General features: G+C 39.6%; 1 protein-coding gene and 1 long non-coding RNA gene across 12 annotated transcripts in view; one reads left to right on the top strand and one right to left on the bottom strand.

The window, feature by feature from the left end:
* Pex5l (peroxisomal biogenesis factor 5 like) overlaps positions 1-16,934 on the bottom strand; it is a 208,417-nt gene that overhangs the window by 68,249 nt on the left and 123,234 nt on the right. For 4 of the 11 annotated variants that reach the window (XM_037206535.1, XM_028872670.2, XM_028872666.2 and 1 more), the window contains 2 exons: positions 11,992-12,057; positions 9,700-9,804 (listed from right to left, as the gene is read on the bottom strand). The exons of 3 other annotated variants lie outside the window; for them this stretch is intronic. In XM_037206535.1, coding sequence (XP_037062430.1) covers positions 9,700-9,804; positions 11,992-12,057 — 171 coding nt within the window. Of the gene's footprint in view, positions 1-37; positions 265-9,699; positions 9,805-11,991; positions 12,058-16,934 lie in introns of those variants that run through there. 4 more of the 11 variants (XM_028872673.2, XM_028872668.2, XM_028872669.2 and 1 more) reach the window with 2 other exon arrangements.
* Positions 263-3,553, top strand: LOC119088150. The gene is made up of 2 exons (XR_005091735.1): positions 263-370; positions 2,682-3,553. It is a non-coding gene; the product is annotated as an uncharacterized LOC119088150 (long non-coding RNA).

Here is a 16,934-nt window from a genome sequence, read left to right on the forward strand (position 1 = left end):
ATCACGGGGTGGGGCAATAGAGAAAACAAAACATTACCATGGCTGGGGAAGGAGCCTTCAGCACTGTTAACATAGTTTGGATGCAGCCAATGTCAGTGTTAGAGCTTAAGCCTGTTTCTCTCCCTCCTGGAGTGACTTTAGAGTCATCATGAGAAAAGACACCTGTTCCATCACAGTTGCTATGGGCTAAAGCGATTCTCTATCTGGACTGAAAGTTCTAGAAAGCATTGGAACAGTAGCTTCAGATTCCATGGTGATGGGCTCTCATGAGGACTAGCTACGTGGTGTCTATGGGTGAGATGGACAGACACATGGACCTGTGTGGTTGGTTGGATGAACACTATTTTTGCCCCCTTCTTAAAAGTTCAAGGTGCCTAGAACAAACCCCTCATTTCCTTAGAACGGTTTTGTAGGACATGACAAATATTATTTGAGATTCGAAAATATTATTTTATTACCTGTCTAGGCATCTAGTAGGTATTTGTGAAAACCTTTAGTCTATGAGACTAGATTGTAATAAGCATAATGCTATTTTCCCCTTAATTCATTCTGTGATTTAGTAGACTTAACATTGTGACTGAAAGCTGTTTTAGTGGGTTCCTAATCACAGGTGGTGGCCAGCTGTTTACTTTCAGTTACTTTGCTTCTCTTTCAGTCCATGATGTCTACAGTTAAGAGAGAAAATATACGTCTACACAAGCAGTTGGTCCCTAACTTGGGAGTCTTGGTTTTCTGGGGAAGCATAGCTGTTTGGTTCTACTTGGGGTCCAGAAAAGATGTGCCTCAAAGTCCCTAGAATTTTAATAACTAACCTGTCAAGGTTTTAATATTTTTTTTTAAAGAAACATAAATTAAGAAATAATGGACTTTGGAACATTGTCAAGTCAAAATATTGAACTCCACTCATTATCATGTTACTGTGTCTCTGGCTCAGTGTCAGGGAAGCTACCATGCTCATCATAGACTGGACACCCGAGCACACAGCTGATACTGAAGTGTATCAAACCTCAGGACCCCATAGAGCTTTTTATAGAGAGTTAAACATTTGATTTTCATATACATTTGTGGATATTATTGTGGGATATCATGGAGATCGCCTTTCTTTTAGTGTTTAAGTTAACGACATTAGTCTTCAATTATTGTTAGTTTTATTGTTACTACATACAAAGACATATTTCACTTGGAATCACATTTTCTAAGATGGGGTGGCTTTTAACCTTTTTTTTTTTTTGGTTTGTATTAAAAGATGTTCCTTTAACCTATGAATGAAATTCTGATCCCTTTGATCTTTGATTTTTGGATCATTCCTCTTGGCTATTGCCCATGCTGTTTATTTTGAAATAGTTTTAAGTGTTGAGGGTCTGTGAGTTCCTTATAGTTTCTGGGTAAGACATTTGAGTTTTTAAAAATGCTGTGGACAACTCAAGTTTAGGAATTAGCTAAAATATTTTCTGGCATAAAAGTCCATTTTATGATCTGAAGATGTACTTCAAATCCCTGGCAAGGCATGTAAGATAGAAGAACATGACAAAATGGCTCATCCCTGGTGATTCTGTGTCCAGATCTGCTTCTCAGATAGGCAGTTTGTGTACAGCTCTGTTCAGGGGATGGTTTCTGGGATCCAGGCATCATGTGGGGTGCAGTGATGACAGTTGCTCCTTTGACCCTCAGGATTTAATGCAAATTTCATGTTCCTGTGAAACGTGGTGTGGATGCCACAGTGCCAGGAGGCTGATGGTCACCATCAAACATGGCACCACAATATCCTCCGAGATGTTACTCTAGCAGCCCTGCACTCACCAGGCAGCAAGGCCTGACTACCAGCACACTGGTCCCATTGACTAATTTGCATGAGACACAATACAACTGTGACTCTAAAAGTATGAATATTTATGGATGATGTCACAGCTATTTCTTTGATAATCAGGACTTAATAAAAGAAAGTCTAACCTCACAAACAGATAACTATGTATAACTAAATTCTCTGTGTTGATTTAAAAAAATGTACAGGTTATTTCTTCACTAACATTTTGGTTTGGAGAAGAATTTAGATAGTGTTTGGTTTTGAAATGTTCATGTATACACAAGGGCTGACTTAGGGACAGGACCTATGTCTAAACACAAAGTTCACTTATATTTTATACACTCCTTGCACACGTGCCTAAAGGTAAGTTTATATAATAGGTTTTTGGGGTCTGCCTCTGTTTCAGCTGATACCTGCCCTCTGAAGCCAGAGGCTTCTGTTCACAGCTCCATATTGTACCTTGGTAAGTTTTGGATCTTATTTCAGAATAGGTATGCTAAACCTGTATCATTTTAGTTTAGATAAACACAGTTACATTACAAGAAATGTTCTCTGGTACTCCTTCTTCCTAAACAATGAAGGGCTAAGAATTTATCCCCGAATTCTGATTTTTCTGTGCACCCAGGTGCAGAACAGGCCTGGGTTTTTATATATTAGAATATTGGGATAGTCAACTTCTGCAGATATTTTTGGTTCTTATTGCTGAAAAAGTACCCTATATAGCTGGTGAATTCCAGGAAAACCATTGTTTATATCAACATCTAAACAGAAAAACAAGTGAAAGGCACTATTGAATAAGGGCTTTCTTCCAGAAAGCATGCTTGTCAAAGGCAATAGGATTTGGTTGGTGTTGCTGAGTCACTTGTTCAAATTTCAGATGGAGTCCCCGGAGGAAGGAAGAACCAGCAGCCCCCTCAGATTCACTCAGCACCGGAGGAAAGGGAACCAGGGGATGGTGGCTCAGGAAGGTTCCAAGAAGCCCAGGGCAGAGTCATGTCTCCAGTCTTCTAGACCCCTGCCTGGGCTGTGTCCTCCTCAGTGTCCAGTGTCCTGTTTCTGACCACTGCTGACTCCAGGATCGATGGAAGCACTGTGACGGCCACCTCCTATCACTCTGTCATTCTTGAGGTTTCACTCCAGAGACACAAAACAAGAGGGCACAGAGAACAGCCTTTAGAGTTAGTATTTCTCAGGCTGGACCAGTGTGGTGGTGCTCTGGCTGAATCGGATGATGCTAGGGTTCCAGGTGAAGAAGATGAAAGGCCAGATGACAGAGAGCATGGAACAGCCATTAAAATGTGTCAGAAAGAGCTTGGGCTTTGATGAAGATGTGGAAGATGAGGTAAGAGACATCATGAAGACAAAGGAAGGTTCCCTTACATGATCTGAAGTTAAGACACATTGCAGCTCACCCATTTACAGCTTTCACAGCTTCCATTAGGGAAATTTCATGCAAAAGGTATTCCAGAAATGGCAGACAAATGAGACAATGGCTTGGCAAGAATTTAAGGCACAAAAATGTGTATTTCACACAGTCCAATGAAATGGATTGAACATTGTTTTAGTCACGGCAGTGGTATTTTTAAGTGTGTAGACAAGATCAGCTTCCCCATGCCCTCCTTCTCATTCTTAAACAAGCAGATGGTTTTTCTCATGGTGATTTAAGAGTAAATGAATCTCTCAGGTTACAAAGAAAAAGGTCAAGTTGAATGGAATCCCCAAACAATTCTACTAAACTTCACTTTCAAATTGTGTGTTATGGATTCCCTCTTTATTCATCAGCAGGGTAAAGCTTATTGGCTTTTAGATTTACTTCAATTCATTTGAAAATATTGTATCAATTTCCCCCATTTAAAGCTTTGGGTACAGAGCACATTGGTGTTATTAAAATGTGACTCAAAAGTTTCTAACTCTTTGCTAATAACTGAGTTAGGTGGCTGCAATTTTGGTAATCAGATTCTTAGTAATCAGATTGTCGTAGCTGAGTTTAAAAGGCCCACTTCATTAGATGAGAGGTTTTTGTCTCAGTCCATTTCCATTTCTTCTCTGACTGTGGCCTCTTAGTGTCTGCATCAGTTCAGAGGTGGTTGGGGGTGTAGCCCAGTGAGAGAATATGTACCTAGCATGTGCAAGGCTCTAGTTTCAATTCCAAGCACATGCAAAACAAGTCCCATGATGGTAATGGACACTTGCAGGAGTCCCTATAATGGCACATCTTGACCTTCATCAGTGCAGGGAAGTGAGCACCTTTTGAATCATCTCCATATCTGTGCTTACATAGTACCACCATCTTATTTTAATGTCTTCCTCCTCACTAACTGGAACTGTCATGACATTAGAGACTATAGCAAATCTCTTTTGGCATCTTATAGTAGTGGTTTAATAAATGCTGACCAGTTTTATGCACTGTAACTGGCTGACAGTACAACAGAATGATCATGTGAGCATCCTGGACTTCATCCTGAATTGGAGCAACCCATGGTGGTATTAGTGCTCTTTCAAAATGCTTAGCAACTTCCTAGAAAGCTTCCTAGACATTCAGGTCTATTTCCTTCCAGGATGGTGTCTTTTAAATGGGGAATGTGGTGGCACCTAAGGAGCATTTTGTAATGCTGGTAAGGTTGCTAGTTTTTCTACCAAGAGATGAAGAATGCCAAGAATTAACATCTAAGGCAGTGGACATTCATTCAGGCCTATGCCAGCCCAACACCATCATCACTGGCAAGAAGGACACTGACATAGTGAATGGGAGGGCAAAGTCACCTCAAGACAGAATGTCCTCATCCCATTTTTTATTTTAAATCAGAAACTTGAATCTGGAGAATTTGAGGAAAATACTTCAGAAGACACAGAAGGGGTACAAAAGAAGGTAGGCGAGGATTGGCGTGAAGGGGTTCCTTGTCAATCAGGATTCAAAAAACAATTGAGCCTTTATACTTCATTGTTAATCAAATATTAGGCAAATGATTTCAATTGAATGGTGAGCTATTAAGACTGGTCAGTTGATGTGGTCAGTAGACACTGCCACACAGATGCAGGCAACATCACCAGCTCAATGCTTCATTTAAAGAACACTTGCCTTAGTTCCATTTTAACTCCTATATTTTTAGCGTTTGAAAAATAAACATTATTATGCGATCTATTTGAACCAAATTGTAAGGAAATATTTTACTTCAAATTATTTCTTTTATTTTTTGAGATTATAACATAATTACATCATTTCTCCCTTCTCCTTCCTCATTTCAACCCCTCCTTGCATGTTTTCAAATTGATGGTCTTGCTGGAAAATATTTTGGTTTTAAATACATTCTATTGCTTAAACAAGAGTGCATAATTATGTTACTTACTTTGTGACTAAAATTTAACTTTATCTTCAAATAAATCTATCAGGGTTTTCATTAAAAGAAACAGAGTGAAAAATTTTTGTCAACAAAGCAAAATGCATTTCAGATAATCAAACAGTATACGAGATATGAATTCCTGGCAGCACAGTTGATTTCACTTAAGGTCAATATTGTGCTCTGTTGCTTAAGCATTTTAAACTGAAAGAATAATTTTTAAAGTTAAAACAATAAAGCTGGTGTGTTGGCCAGTTTTAATTGTCAACTTGACACTATATAGAAACACCTGGGAAGAGAGTCTCAATGAAAAATTAATCAATCAAGTTGGCCCATGGGCATGCCAGTGGGGGGTTGTCTTGATTGTTAACTGAGACACAAACACCCAGACTACTGTGGGTGGCGTCATTTCCTAGGCAGGGGACCCTGAACAGTACAAGAAAGGAGAAAGCTAGCTAAGAGCAAGCAGTCAAGAAGGCACGTATTCTCTTTTTCCTCTTAACTGTGGATGTGGTGCTGGAGGTTTCTGCCATGACTTCCCTACAATAATGGACTGTAACTTGGAATTGTAAATTAGATGAGCTCCTTTCTCCCTCACGTTTCTTTTTGTGAGTGTATTTGCCCCAGAAACAGAAATGAAACCAGGGCAGCTAAAAATTGGAAACAACTGATAAATAATCTCATATTTGTAAAATATTATAGTAATAGGTACGGTGAATTTTTAAGATCAGTTTGTGTCTATAGGAATAAAACACAAATATGCATCTGTACACTTAAAAACTCCCTTATTGTGTGTGACATTGTTGGTTTGAAGTGTATGTCAATTGTGGGGTAGGTTTTCATTTATTATTTTGTTACAGAACTACTTTATAGCTTATTAATTACATGCAAGTTTAGGATTCATGCAATGACTATCAAAATAGTGATCATATGTGGAAGATTCTCTAACATGGAATGTGAGCTACATCAATCCATTGATAAGCTAAGTTAACCATCATGCACCCCTTGAAGAGTCTGACTTCAGAGCCTTGTCCTGCCTACTCTGACACCTGAGAGCTTTAGGTATTTATGTACTAACAGCCCTGAACAGGCTCCACTCTCATTGCTCACGTTAGTTCTTCTTGTCACGGTCAAACATCTCCAAATCCTTGACTTAATCTAAAGAACAGTCAATCAGACTTTCTCCAGGCAGGACAGTTACAGGTACACAATTAATCCATTGTGGAGAAAGGAACTGAGATGCCATTCCACAGTTGGGCAGTGTTATTACTAAGGAAGGTATGTGTATATATTTAAGGCAATCATTTTAAGTTGGTAATAGGAACCCAAATGGGGCTCTGTTTAGTCACCTTGAGAATGTTTTTCCAGTTAAGAACATTGCTCTTTTTCTCTTTATTAAACACAGAAAAATTAGATTCCTATTGGCGGATAAGAAGTGGGGACAGACAGAGCATGGAGCTGAAATGGGAAGGAAAATGTCCTCTAGGCAGAAGAGATGTGAAACTCAGTTCTAAGACACTGAGCTCTGGAGGAAAAAGGAGCCAGGGATACCTTGATTTAAACAGCCTGGAGGCCAAATTTGTCAAAATGAAACTTTCTCAAGTTTCCTTCAGAGAGATATATACTCACTAAGGCCATTTTGTCTCCTAAAAACAAATCCCCATATTCCAGGGCATAATCTTTGGGTACATGGGTTTCCTGTCTATCATAAAATTAGATTTGCTTAAGTGTTACGGCTTATATAAACAATAATAACTTTACACCATAAAAATCTTCAGTGGTCATTAACAAGTAAAAACAATTTCAATAATGCATTTTATTTAACTCAGCATATCCAAAATATTTCAACATGCAATCAATAAAAATTATTAATGTAGTAGTTTGCATATTTGGGGATTAAGCCTTCAAACCTTTTTTCTTTTTGAAACTTTCGAAGCATGTCTCAATTTCTAGAAGCCAGAAGTGCTCCATGCCACGTGACTAGTGGCCATAGTACTGGAGAGCCCAGGCCTGGAGGAGCGTTTTCCTCAAAGATTTGGCAAACTGTATTTTTCCTTCAAACATTTTGTCAATGTATGCCTGTTTACAAACTGTTTGAGTTAGCATTAATTTAGGGCAGCATGAACTTGAACTTGCTTGTTTCTATAAAATTAGTAATTATACTTTCTGGGGTCTTGTTTTTTAATCCAATCATCTGGCTAATTCTTCTGCTTTGTTTCATCTGCTGAAGATGATATCTCTGGTGAATGGCTAGCTAAGTCTTTATAAACATTCTAGAACAAACCATTGTAATCACAATTTAAAAATGCTGAAATATTGGGCTGCTGAGTAAACAGTTACTGAACAAGGTGATGTAACACAGTGGCCTTTTCTGTATTTATCTTTTATGATCATCCCGAGAGGGTAGCAATTGGCTTCAGATATGTCTGGCATCTATGATATGGCAGCTGGCGTCGATACACCAGGGATGAAGATGAGTCCTTATACTCAGCGATGTGTGGTGCTATGCCGTAGTCTTTACAAGACACACCGGACACACATGACACTAGGACATTCACACAGTTAAGAAATGTGGCGTGGCAGACAGACTGGATGCTGTGGTTGCCGTGGGAAGTACTCACTTTTTCAGCTCACTCTGCTTCTTTTTGGCTTGTGCATGACACTGGTGCGTGCCAGGGGAAAAGCCACTTGTGTGTCATGTAAAAAACATATCAGCTAATAAAGCTACATTTGGTTGAGAAATCAGTCTATCATAGCTGTCACTGAGTTCCATAGAATTATCATTACAACAAGTGCATCACATTTTATGAATCAGAATTCTGCCTGCTGATTCATAAACTGGCCAGTAAGCAATAAGGATACAAAGCATTAAAGAAAGCGTTACACAATTTTCATGCAGTAAAGTCATAATCAGTCTCTCAGAAACAGTCCACAAAACACTAGACAGATTTAAAAGGGCACACACAAATGTTCTGAATGTGAGAGGATGACGATATTTATGATTTCTTCCCTAAATTAAAATATCAAAAATATGTCTATGGAATTTTGAATTCAAGCTTAGATATCATGTTAATATCATACATGTGGAAATGATTACTGGGAAGTAACAGCAAAATGTAAGATTTGGGAAACTCTAGGGATGGCTGGAGCCTGTCTTAATTGTGATTTCCCAAGATGCTTTCGTGCAGCACAAGAGCCTACATGACCCCAGGCATGTGGCTCATCACCTGCCTGGAGTGCCAAGTGCTCACCTGCCAATCATTCACAGAAGTAACATGAGCTGGATATTCTGTATATAGGATTCACAAAGGTCTGACTCTGATGTGCAGGTGATTTTTGTAAAATGGTAATATACTTCATAACATCAATTCAGTAAAGGACAGGCAACTTGATGACATTGAAGAAAAAGCATCTTTTCTTTATGGACAACTACAGCAACAACAAACACACTCTGACAATGTAGAATTTCCCAATCCTAGAAATCTTTAATAACTTAAAACTTTATTTAATTTTGGCATTATATAATTTTCATTACTTACAACATGGCATTTAGAATAAAATGAAAACACACATGTTGGCAGCAGCTGGGGACCAGATCTGCTGATATTCTGAAAATAAGCCACCATAATTTAGCTTTTGACAGAAATGTGCTTCACAGGGGCTGTAAATGGCCGTTTTTCTAATTCTAGGCGTGTGCATAATCGGAAGAGAACCGCTGCATTTACGGATGCGTTATGGAAGAAATGAAATGTTTAACAACCTAATCTAAATTATAAGATAAGTGCAAGAAAAATATTTTTCATCTTAGAATTTAAAACTGGGAATCGCACAGGGTGGTGATGAGTCGTGCTATAGATATTTATGGAGACTTTTACAGGGTGTTTCGGAAGCCCCCGGGCCTGTGCAGGACCAGCTTCAGCACGCCTTTAAAGACAAATGTGGACTTTTTTCTGTGTGTGTCACAATAGAGGCTGAAAATGGCCCTTTAGTGCTCAGAATGGAGATGGTGTTTCCTCATCAAGGCTACTAAGTGTGGGGAGGAGCCGAGGGCCATTTTCTGCATGGAACTCGGGGACTTCCCGCTCATGCCTGTAACTTAGTTATCGACATAAATATGTATAGACATGTGTAGTATGCAAAGTCACAACAGAAATATATTTAACATTTAAGAAAATTTAGAGCATCTACTGGTAAACTGACATATGTATATAATACGACTGGATTTATTCAGGAATTCAATTTGTTTTCTTGTTATTGGTATTTCTCAACGTCAACAAGACTCCTTTTAAAGAAGCAGAGTGTTATATTTGGACGTATATTGTCTTCATTTAAAAACTAATGTTGAGTAATGAAAATTAATTAATCCATGATCAAGAACTAATTTTTTTCTTTTGAAATTTTGGCTTTCATTTATATTTTTACAGTTGTTTCATTGAAACTGCTTTAAAAAGATTGGCTTGTTTTGCTGTATTTTTTTTTTTTTTTTAGCTGATGATCACATTTTTTGATACATTAACATATGTCAGCTTCCTACAGGAACCCTATGGATCTGCCCACCTGTGATGTCACAGTAAGGAGGGGCTTTTCTTCTGCAGACTCCTCCCTCGGTATCTCCTTCATCACCATGGCAACAGCCTTATCTGCAGCCCTAGAGCCTTTTCCCTACAACAGTGAAACCAACAACGAATGTGTCAGGAGGCGTCTTGAAGTTATTTATGACAAGACAGGCTAATGTTTAAAGCGCAATCCGACATGAGTGAAGAGGTGGGCTGCTGCCAGGGAATCTTGAGGCTTTTGGCTGAGGAGAAAACACACAAAATCTGAAAGATTATTTGTGAACTTTTAGTTAGCTGCTACTTTTTCACCTGCCACAGCGGACCTGTTTAACATAGTATTTTTATATGTATAATATATTTGAAGGCAATTAACATGATAGGAACATATTTTTTATAGTTTCAATTTTAGCATGCTTTGACTTTCCTGTTGTGTTCGTTTATAAATGATGACTAGACAGTCCCTAGATACTTTGGTTTGAGGCAGAGATTAGAGCCAGGATCTGATTTGCAAAGTGCTTTCACTAGGTGTTCTCTAAATCTCATTTTTCGATGAATTTGGCATAAAGAGTATACAAACTTCATTTCTTAAGTATTCTACAGTGGTTTCCCATACCAGGGTTTTACCCATGGTGTTCTGTGGGATGGTCTGACCTGAGTCAAGTAGAATTTCTTCTCCTAATTTCAATGTTTTTGAGACCAAGGAACTTCAGTACAATTTTAGACATGTCTTTTAATTGAAGAATTCTATAATTACACAAGTAAAATATTCCCACTGGGGCAGTGATTTTGCTGTATCTGGTGTCAGTTTGTCTCATATAAAGAGAATTGTGAGCCTGCAAGGGGTGTTAGCCTTCTGCCCTTTAAGCTGACCAGATTATCAAGTTTATGAGAGTAAATATAAATATGTCATCATGGAACAAAAAAAAAATCCTTTTCCCAATATTCTCTCAATACTTGCAAAACAAAAATAATTTTTTTCAGCTCTCTTGCCAGAGCCTCCCTGGAGGAAATCATTTTATATTAAAAGCACATAAAATATTTGTGTTGTCAATCTACTTATAGCTGCCTCATAAAGAGACACATGGACAAGTGTTTGTGTGTGTGTGTGTGTGTGTGTGTGTGTGTGTGTGTGTGTGTTGGGGGGGCATTGCCTGGAAAGGGAATTAACTCCAGAACTCAGTAAAGCTGGATAGCCTCACCTGATGCAACACAAAAGGGCTTGGGTTATATTAGTATTTTAGGTGTTGCAAGGACATCTAAAAAGCAGGTTCCATTTAGGGACAAACCCCTCCATTTATTCAGGTTCTAACCTTCTAAAATGTAGCCAGTCATAGCTTCTATTTATGTCAAGAAAGGAAACCTTTTTGTACAGTTAATAGATTTCAAGATGTGCTTGTTTTGATTAAGGGCTGCACTATTAAATGACAATGTGTTTCTTTCCAAGATGAATAGCAGGTAGTAGAGCTATTATTTCACAGATGAATCAGTAATAATTTGCATATGTGTTCTCAAAAGACTTCATGGCATTGCTCCTTAGGCTTACTGACTTCTGGAAGAATAAAGGGAAACTTGATGTTTCATTGCAGAGTCAATTGGGGTAGACAAGAATTCCAGGCTTCCTCTTTAATGAAGCAATATGACTTTCCTAAAATAGAGATAGCACAATTCTGAATTCTGGGGAAAGATGTATTGAGATACTGTTTAGCCATTTAACATGTCTTTCAGATATTAAAGTTTTTTGAGTGAGACAGTGCATGCTATTAACTTACTATATGTCTATAAGCTATGCTCATTTATAGAAAAATATCTGTCTTATAACATTTATTTCTGCAACTTTTCAAGAGCAAAATCATTTGCGAAGAAGTCTTTCCATGCTCTAAGATGTTCTAATAATATAGCAATAAACAAAGTGGCATGCTTATATTCAAATCCCTACTATATTTAAAGGAACGGATCTAGTATTATAAGGTATAATTGAAAAGCAATAACTCAGACTCCTCTTGCGATGAGAAGGAAGATATCAATTGATAAGCATCTCAAAAAATTTCAGGTGAATTTTTCAAAATGTCATTTATTTGAAATGCTACCAATCTATAAACTACAAAGAGAGAATTTTTACATATGCAACTATAGTAGCTAGAATTAGCAACAGACATGCTTTTTACTAAAACAGAAACAAAAACCAAACAAAAATTAGTCCTTTCATGCTGAACTCTAGAACAAAGCAGTGGTCGGCTGAAAGGTTGAATCATAAACACATGCGGGGCTTTGCATTTCTTGCAGAAAAACCCACCAAAGCCAGGGTCAGGTCACTTTTTTGAAGACAGTGCCATTTTTTCTTCAAGGTTACACCTACTACCTGGAAAGAGTCATGACACCCGGGTTAGTTCCCTGTTGCAACTGCCAGCTTTCATGCCAAAACCCCATGATTTTTGCTGTTTAACTAATGCAGTAGAGTCTGAGCAGGGGGAGCTCTGCAGGTTCCATCTTTGTGGCTGCAGGAAGGGTACCCGAGAGCCTATCACACGCGGTGAATCCACTCATCTATCAAAGTCCCCTCCCATCCCTCTGTTGCCTTCGTCTGCTGTCCCGCATCCAGGCTGGTATTGCTGACCATCCACCTAATCTGTAGGAGGCTGCTCCTAAAACTTAGAATTTGGCTGGTATGTGATAAAGTGACTCTGCTCAGTTTTGCCATCAGTAGCTCTGCAGAACTAACCATAGAGCCACTGTGGTGTGATGTTCTTTACAGAGGTCATTTGCTTAACACATTCCAAGTAACCTATATCCACAATAGTTCGACCTTATAAATATGACTGTACCAAAAGGTCAACACTGACTTACTACTTAAAACAACACGAAGACGACAAAAATGAAAACACGACTGGAAATACACTCAGGCAAGAAGTGAGTTATATACTTCATGCCACATGAAGCCAGGTACTCCTACCTCAGGCTTAAAAAGAACAGGAAAGAAGTAGATTAGAAGGTGATTAAAATTCATCCCATTAGGATGGCCCCAGCTATTATTTCAGCCACTTCTTTTCTGATCACATGTGAAATTCACTTTTCCTCATTTCCTTGTGGAATTTCTTGAGATGTTTTTAAGTAGAAAACATTGTGTGCAAAGGGTAACATTTTCCTTGGTACTTTGCTGTGAGAACTCCATGATATATCTCTCATTTCTTTAGAATTGCCTTCTTCAACAATAATAGACATAAAATGATAGCCTTTTAAACAATTCTGGAGAACAGTCTTTTCAACTCCTGTTAGGAAAATGGGAATACATCACTAAAACACAGGGTCATGGCAAATGGCATTGACATTTGTTACTTAAGAAAGCTCAGCTTTGATTCACTGCTTTTCCTTTTGGTGATATGGAACGGAAGATACAGAGCAATGTTGGATGTCACAAGGCCGTCTCAGGCTGGAGAGCCAACATATGGGGATGGGGAAGATGGGGATCCAGCCCATGAGGACAGGGAGGATGGGAAGGCAGCACATAGGAATGGGGAGGATGGGGAGGATGGGGAGGCTGAATATGGGGACAGGGAGGATGGGGAGCCAACATATGGTGATGGGGAGGATGGGAGCCAACATATGGTGATGGGGAGGATGGGGAACCTGAACATGGGGACAGGGAGGATGGGGAGCCAACACATGGGGATGGGGAGGATGGGGAGCCAACATATGGGGATGAGGAGGATGGGTAGCCTGTATACTGGGACAGGGAGGATGAGGAGCCAACACATGGGGATGAGGAGAATTGGGAGCCTGTATATGGGGACAGGGAGGATGGGGAACCAACATATGGGGATGAGGAGGATGGGGAGCCTGTATATGGGGACAGGGAGGATGGGGAACCAACATATGGGGATGAGGAGGATGGGGAGCCATCCTTCAGATGAGGGGATGCTGCTCGACTCTTTGCCTCTCAGGGAAGAGAATGAAGCTCCTGGGAGATGCTGCCACAAGCTCCGCATTCTGCCAGACACCTGACAAAGCTTGGGTGTTCTCCCAACTTGGTTGGGGAGATATACCTCAGTTGGAAAGTTGAGATTAAGATTGAATCAGAAGGATTTGGCCACTGCTCATCTGTACCTGAAGCATAAGAGGAACCCAGACCCTCCCTACTACACCATCGTATATAAGGGTTGAGGGCAGCTCTCCCCTCCATGGAAGTGACTGTTGTTTAGGATAGCAATCACATTTTAGGCAGAAGTCACTTTCCAGTTCAATTACTCAGACCAGTCATAAGCATACTGGTTTTGCACACATTTCTGGTTTTGCGAAAGAGTCTCACTGGGTAGCCTAAACTGGCCTGCCAATCACTATATAGCGCAGGATGCCTTGGAGTTGTGTCAATGTTCCTACTTCAGACTCCAGGTTGCTAGGATTATGGAAATCTTTTTCAATTCTAGAAGAGTCAGCCAGTCACACTCTCACTCGAAAGCACGTTCCCAGTGAGATGTTTTCGTTTCTTTGATCTTCGCGTACAACTAACCCAAGTATCCCAAGCATGTGATCTTTTTATTTTAGGTCATAGGAGCTTCATAAATGCTAGCACTCCTTTGGTTCTTGCTAACACGGAATGCCAGTCTGCCATCTTCCTGAAAATTTCTTCGACATCTGTTTTAGGTGCCTAAAACACTTAGCACACACAATACACAGACACTCAGTTCATTTGTGATCAATCTGCTACTTACAGATTTTATTATGGCTACTGTGGACTTTGTAATTTAAAACATTTATTTGTGTGTGTGCGTGTGTGCGCGCGCATTCGCACATGTGGAACTCAGTGGACAACTTGTGATTGTTCTCTCCTTCCACTACGTTGGTTCTAGGGATTAAACTCAGGTCATCAGGCTTGGCAGCAAGTGCTTTACCTGCCCAAGCCATCTTGTCAGCCCATGGAGTTTGCAATTTAAAAAATGCTTTCATTTAATCTATCTCTTTATCAGAGATACTAAATAGAAGAAATGGAAATGTACTAAGATAGAGGAAAAGCAAAAGATGACAAAATTAGATACCTCTCACATGGATTTTAGACATAACTTTGCTTTTGATTTTAAAAGTCAATCCATATTGTTGTACAAAACGGAGAAACATCAGAAATGGGAAAATCCAAATAGCAGGTCACATCTCCTTAAAATATCCTCAAGCATTATATTTTATTTTGACAATATTGGGAATTAAATATTTCTTAGGATGAATGTTTAAAGAATTGACATATTCATGCTCATAATTGTGATTCCTTGCACCCACACTCACAGGCCCAAACACCTGCCATCTTCATAGTTTTGAAATGGTACTCAGTTTTGTTCATGCTGGAAATGAATCCCACCATGATTTCTGTGCACTGGGCTTATGCACCTGTAGGAAGCTGGCAGTGAGAAAGCCAGCTGAACATTCTTTCTCTTAGGAAGGTAAATACCACGGTAAGTGTCGTGGTCTCTTCCAACCTCAACAGGAGAAAAGGTTAGAGTGGAGCATGCCAGTGGCCTCTGAGCACTGGCCACTGCTGTCTGCTGCTTCTGCCCGCCACTGCTGCCCACCATTTTCATGCCCTTTCCCGGATAGATGCAGCAGTGTTGATCTCCAGCCCTTCCCCAGATAGATGCAGCAGTGTTGATCTCCAGCACAAGCCAGGCTTCTGCTTGGGCTCCTGTGACTACTCCTACACCCTGAGACCTCTCCATTTCTGGTGTTTTGTTCCTTTTTAAAGTTGTGGAAATGGAGCTAGATGCAGGCACACTAGTTCTCCTTCCTAATTATCTCGAAAGGTGCTCTGAGTTCCCTTTACCCCAAATTTTGTACCTTTAAAATTTTTTACTATTTTTATTTATGTGTGTGTGTGTACGTGTGCATGTGTATACATGCATGTGAGTGCAGGTGCCCTTGAAGGACAGAAGAGGAAACTGGATCCCTGGGAACTGGAGTTACAGGCAGTTGCCTGTTTGCCTAGTACCCTAAATTTCTGAGACATACAAGCAATTAGAACCTCTCCCCAGGCCCATACCATCATCCTTTATTTGCTAAGATGTGCCCAGCTACATTTGATCAGTGAAACTGCCTTATGAGAACGAAGATCATGCTTACTTCCCGTGAACCATCTCATCTGGTGCAGGTCTCCATGGGCACATAGATTTTTAAGTACATCCAGTACACACACCTCCTGAATTTTTTTCTAATTATTTGAGATGCTCGCATTATATAACATGGCCATCTTTGGCAGAAAGTGATCCCGAGCTAGAGGGAAAGTTTTAATTAGATGTTTAAGGAACTTCACACATATAAATAAAAAATTCATTAAAATTAATAAAGTGTTGCCGGGTGAAGTTGCCTGAAGTTTGCTCTGAAGTATTTTTTTATTATTATTATTAACAGGATTCATTTTGTCCATAAATAGCATGGCATCTGTTCTTCTGGGGTTAAATATGCCTGCTTCCCTCCCTCCATGTCCTCAGATGGTCAAGGTGACATCTGACATGACCAGGTTACCCTCCACAGACAGCCAAGGTGACAGCACTCAGGCCTCCCCACTGCCACCAGCTTTGGATTAAGGATGTCTCAGTGTCGGGTTTCCGTGACTGAGGGGACCTCAAAACCACTTGCTGCTTCCTCTCAAGACCAAGTCCTTTCTTTATGCCGCAAGCAACTTTCTCACAGCGTGGACTGATTTAAAGTATTTCTTTTCTTCTGACCTCATTTTTATATTGGGGATGGCATAAATAATCTATTTGAAAATTAAGAAATATAGAATGAATTTTTGTATGATAAATCTCAAATCTGTTATATTTTGAAAGGTCTTTGATTGCTATGTGAAGTATACATCATCCCCTGAATATAACCCCAGGGTATGGCTATTATTATTAGTTTTGATTTCTTGTCAAATATCATTTGCAAATGAGCATCCTCTGAGTGGATTTAGTTTTTAAAGAAAAAGGAAAGATTGCCTTTTTTTTTTTTTAACTTGTCAATAATTCCCCTTCCCCTCTTTAGTACAGTCTGCACAAATGGACATGAATCCCAACACTGGCAAAGAGCTGATGATATAAAGGTCACTTCCTATCAGCACAGATAGTTGCTGGGACTGCTGAGGCCCAGGAAGAGGGGGTGTGGCCTCTTTCTGAAGAGTCTTGGGGCCTGGCACCTAAGTGTAGGAGGCTAAGCTGGTGAATAAGAGGGCATCAGAATGGTGAACAGTAACAACAGAGAATGGTAAGAGCCACATAC

Source organism: Peromyscus leucopus, chromosome 6, assembly GCF_004664715.2.
Source record: "Peromyscus leucopus breed LL Stock chromosome 6, UCI_PerLeu_2.1, whole genome shotgun sequence".
Lineage (NCBI taxonomy): Eukaryota > Metazoa > Chordata > Mammalia > Rodentia > Cricetidae > Peromyscus > Peromyscus leucopus.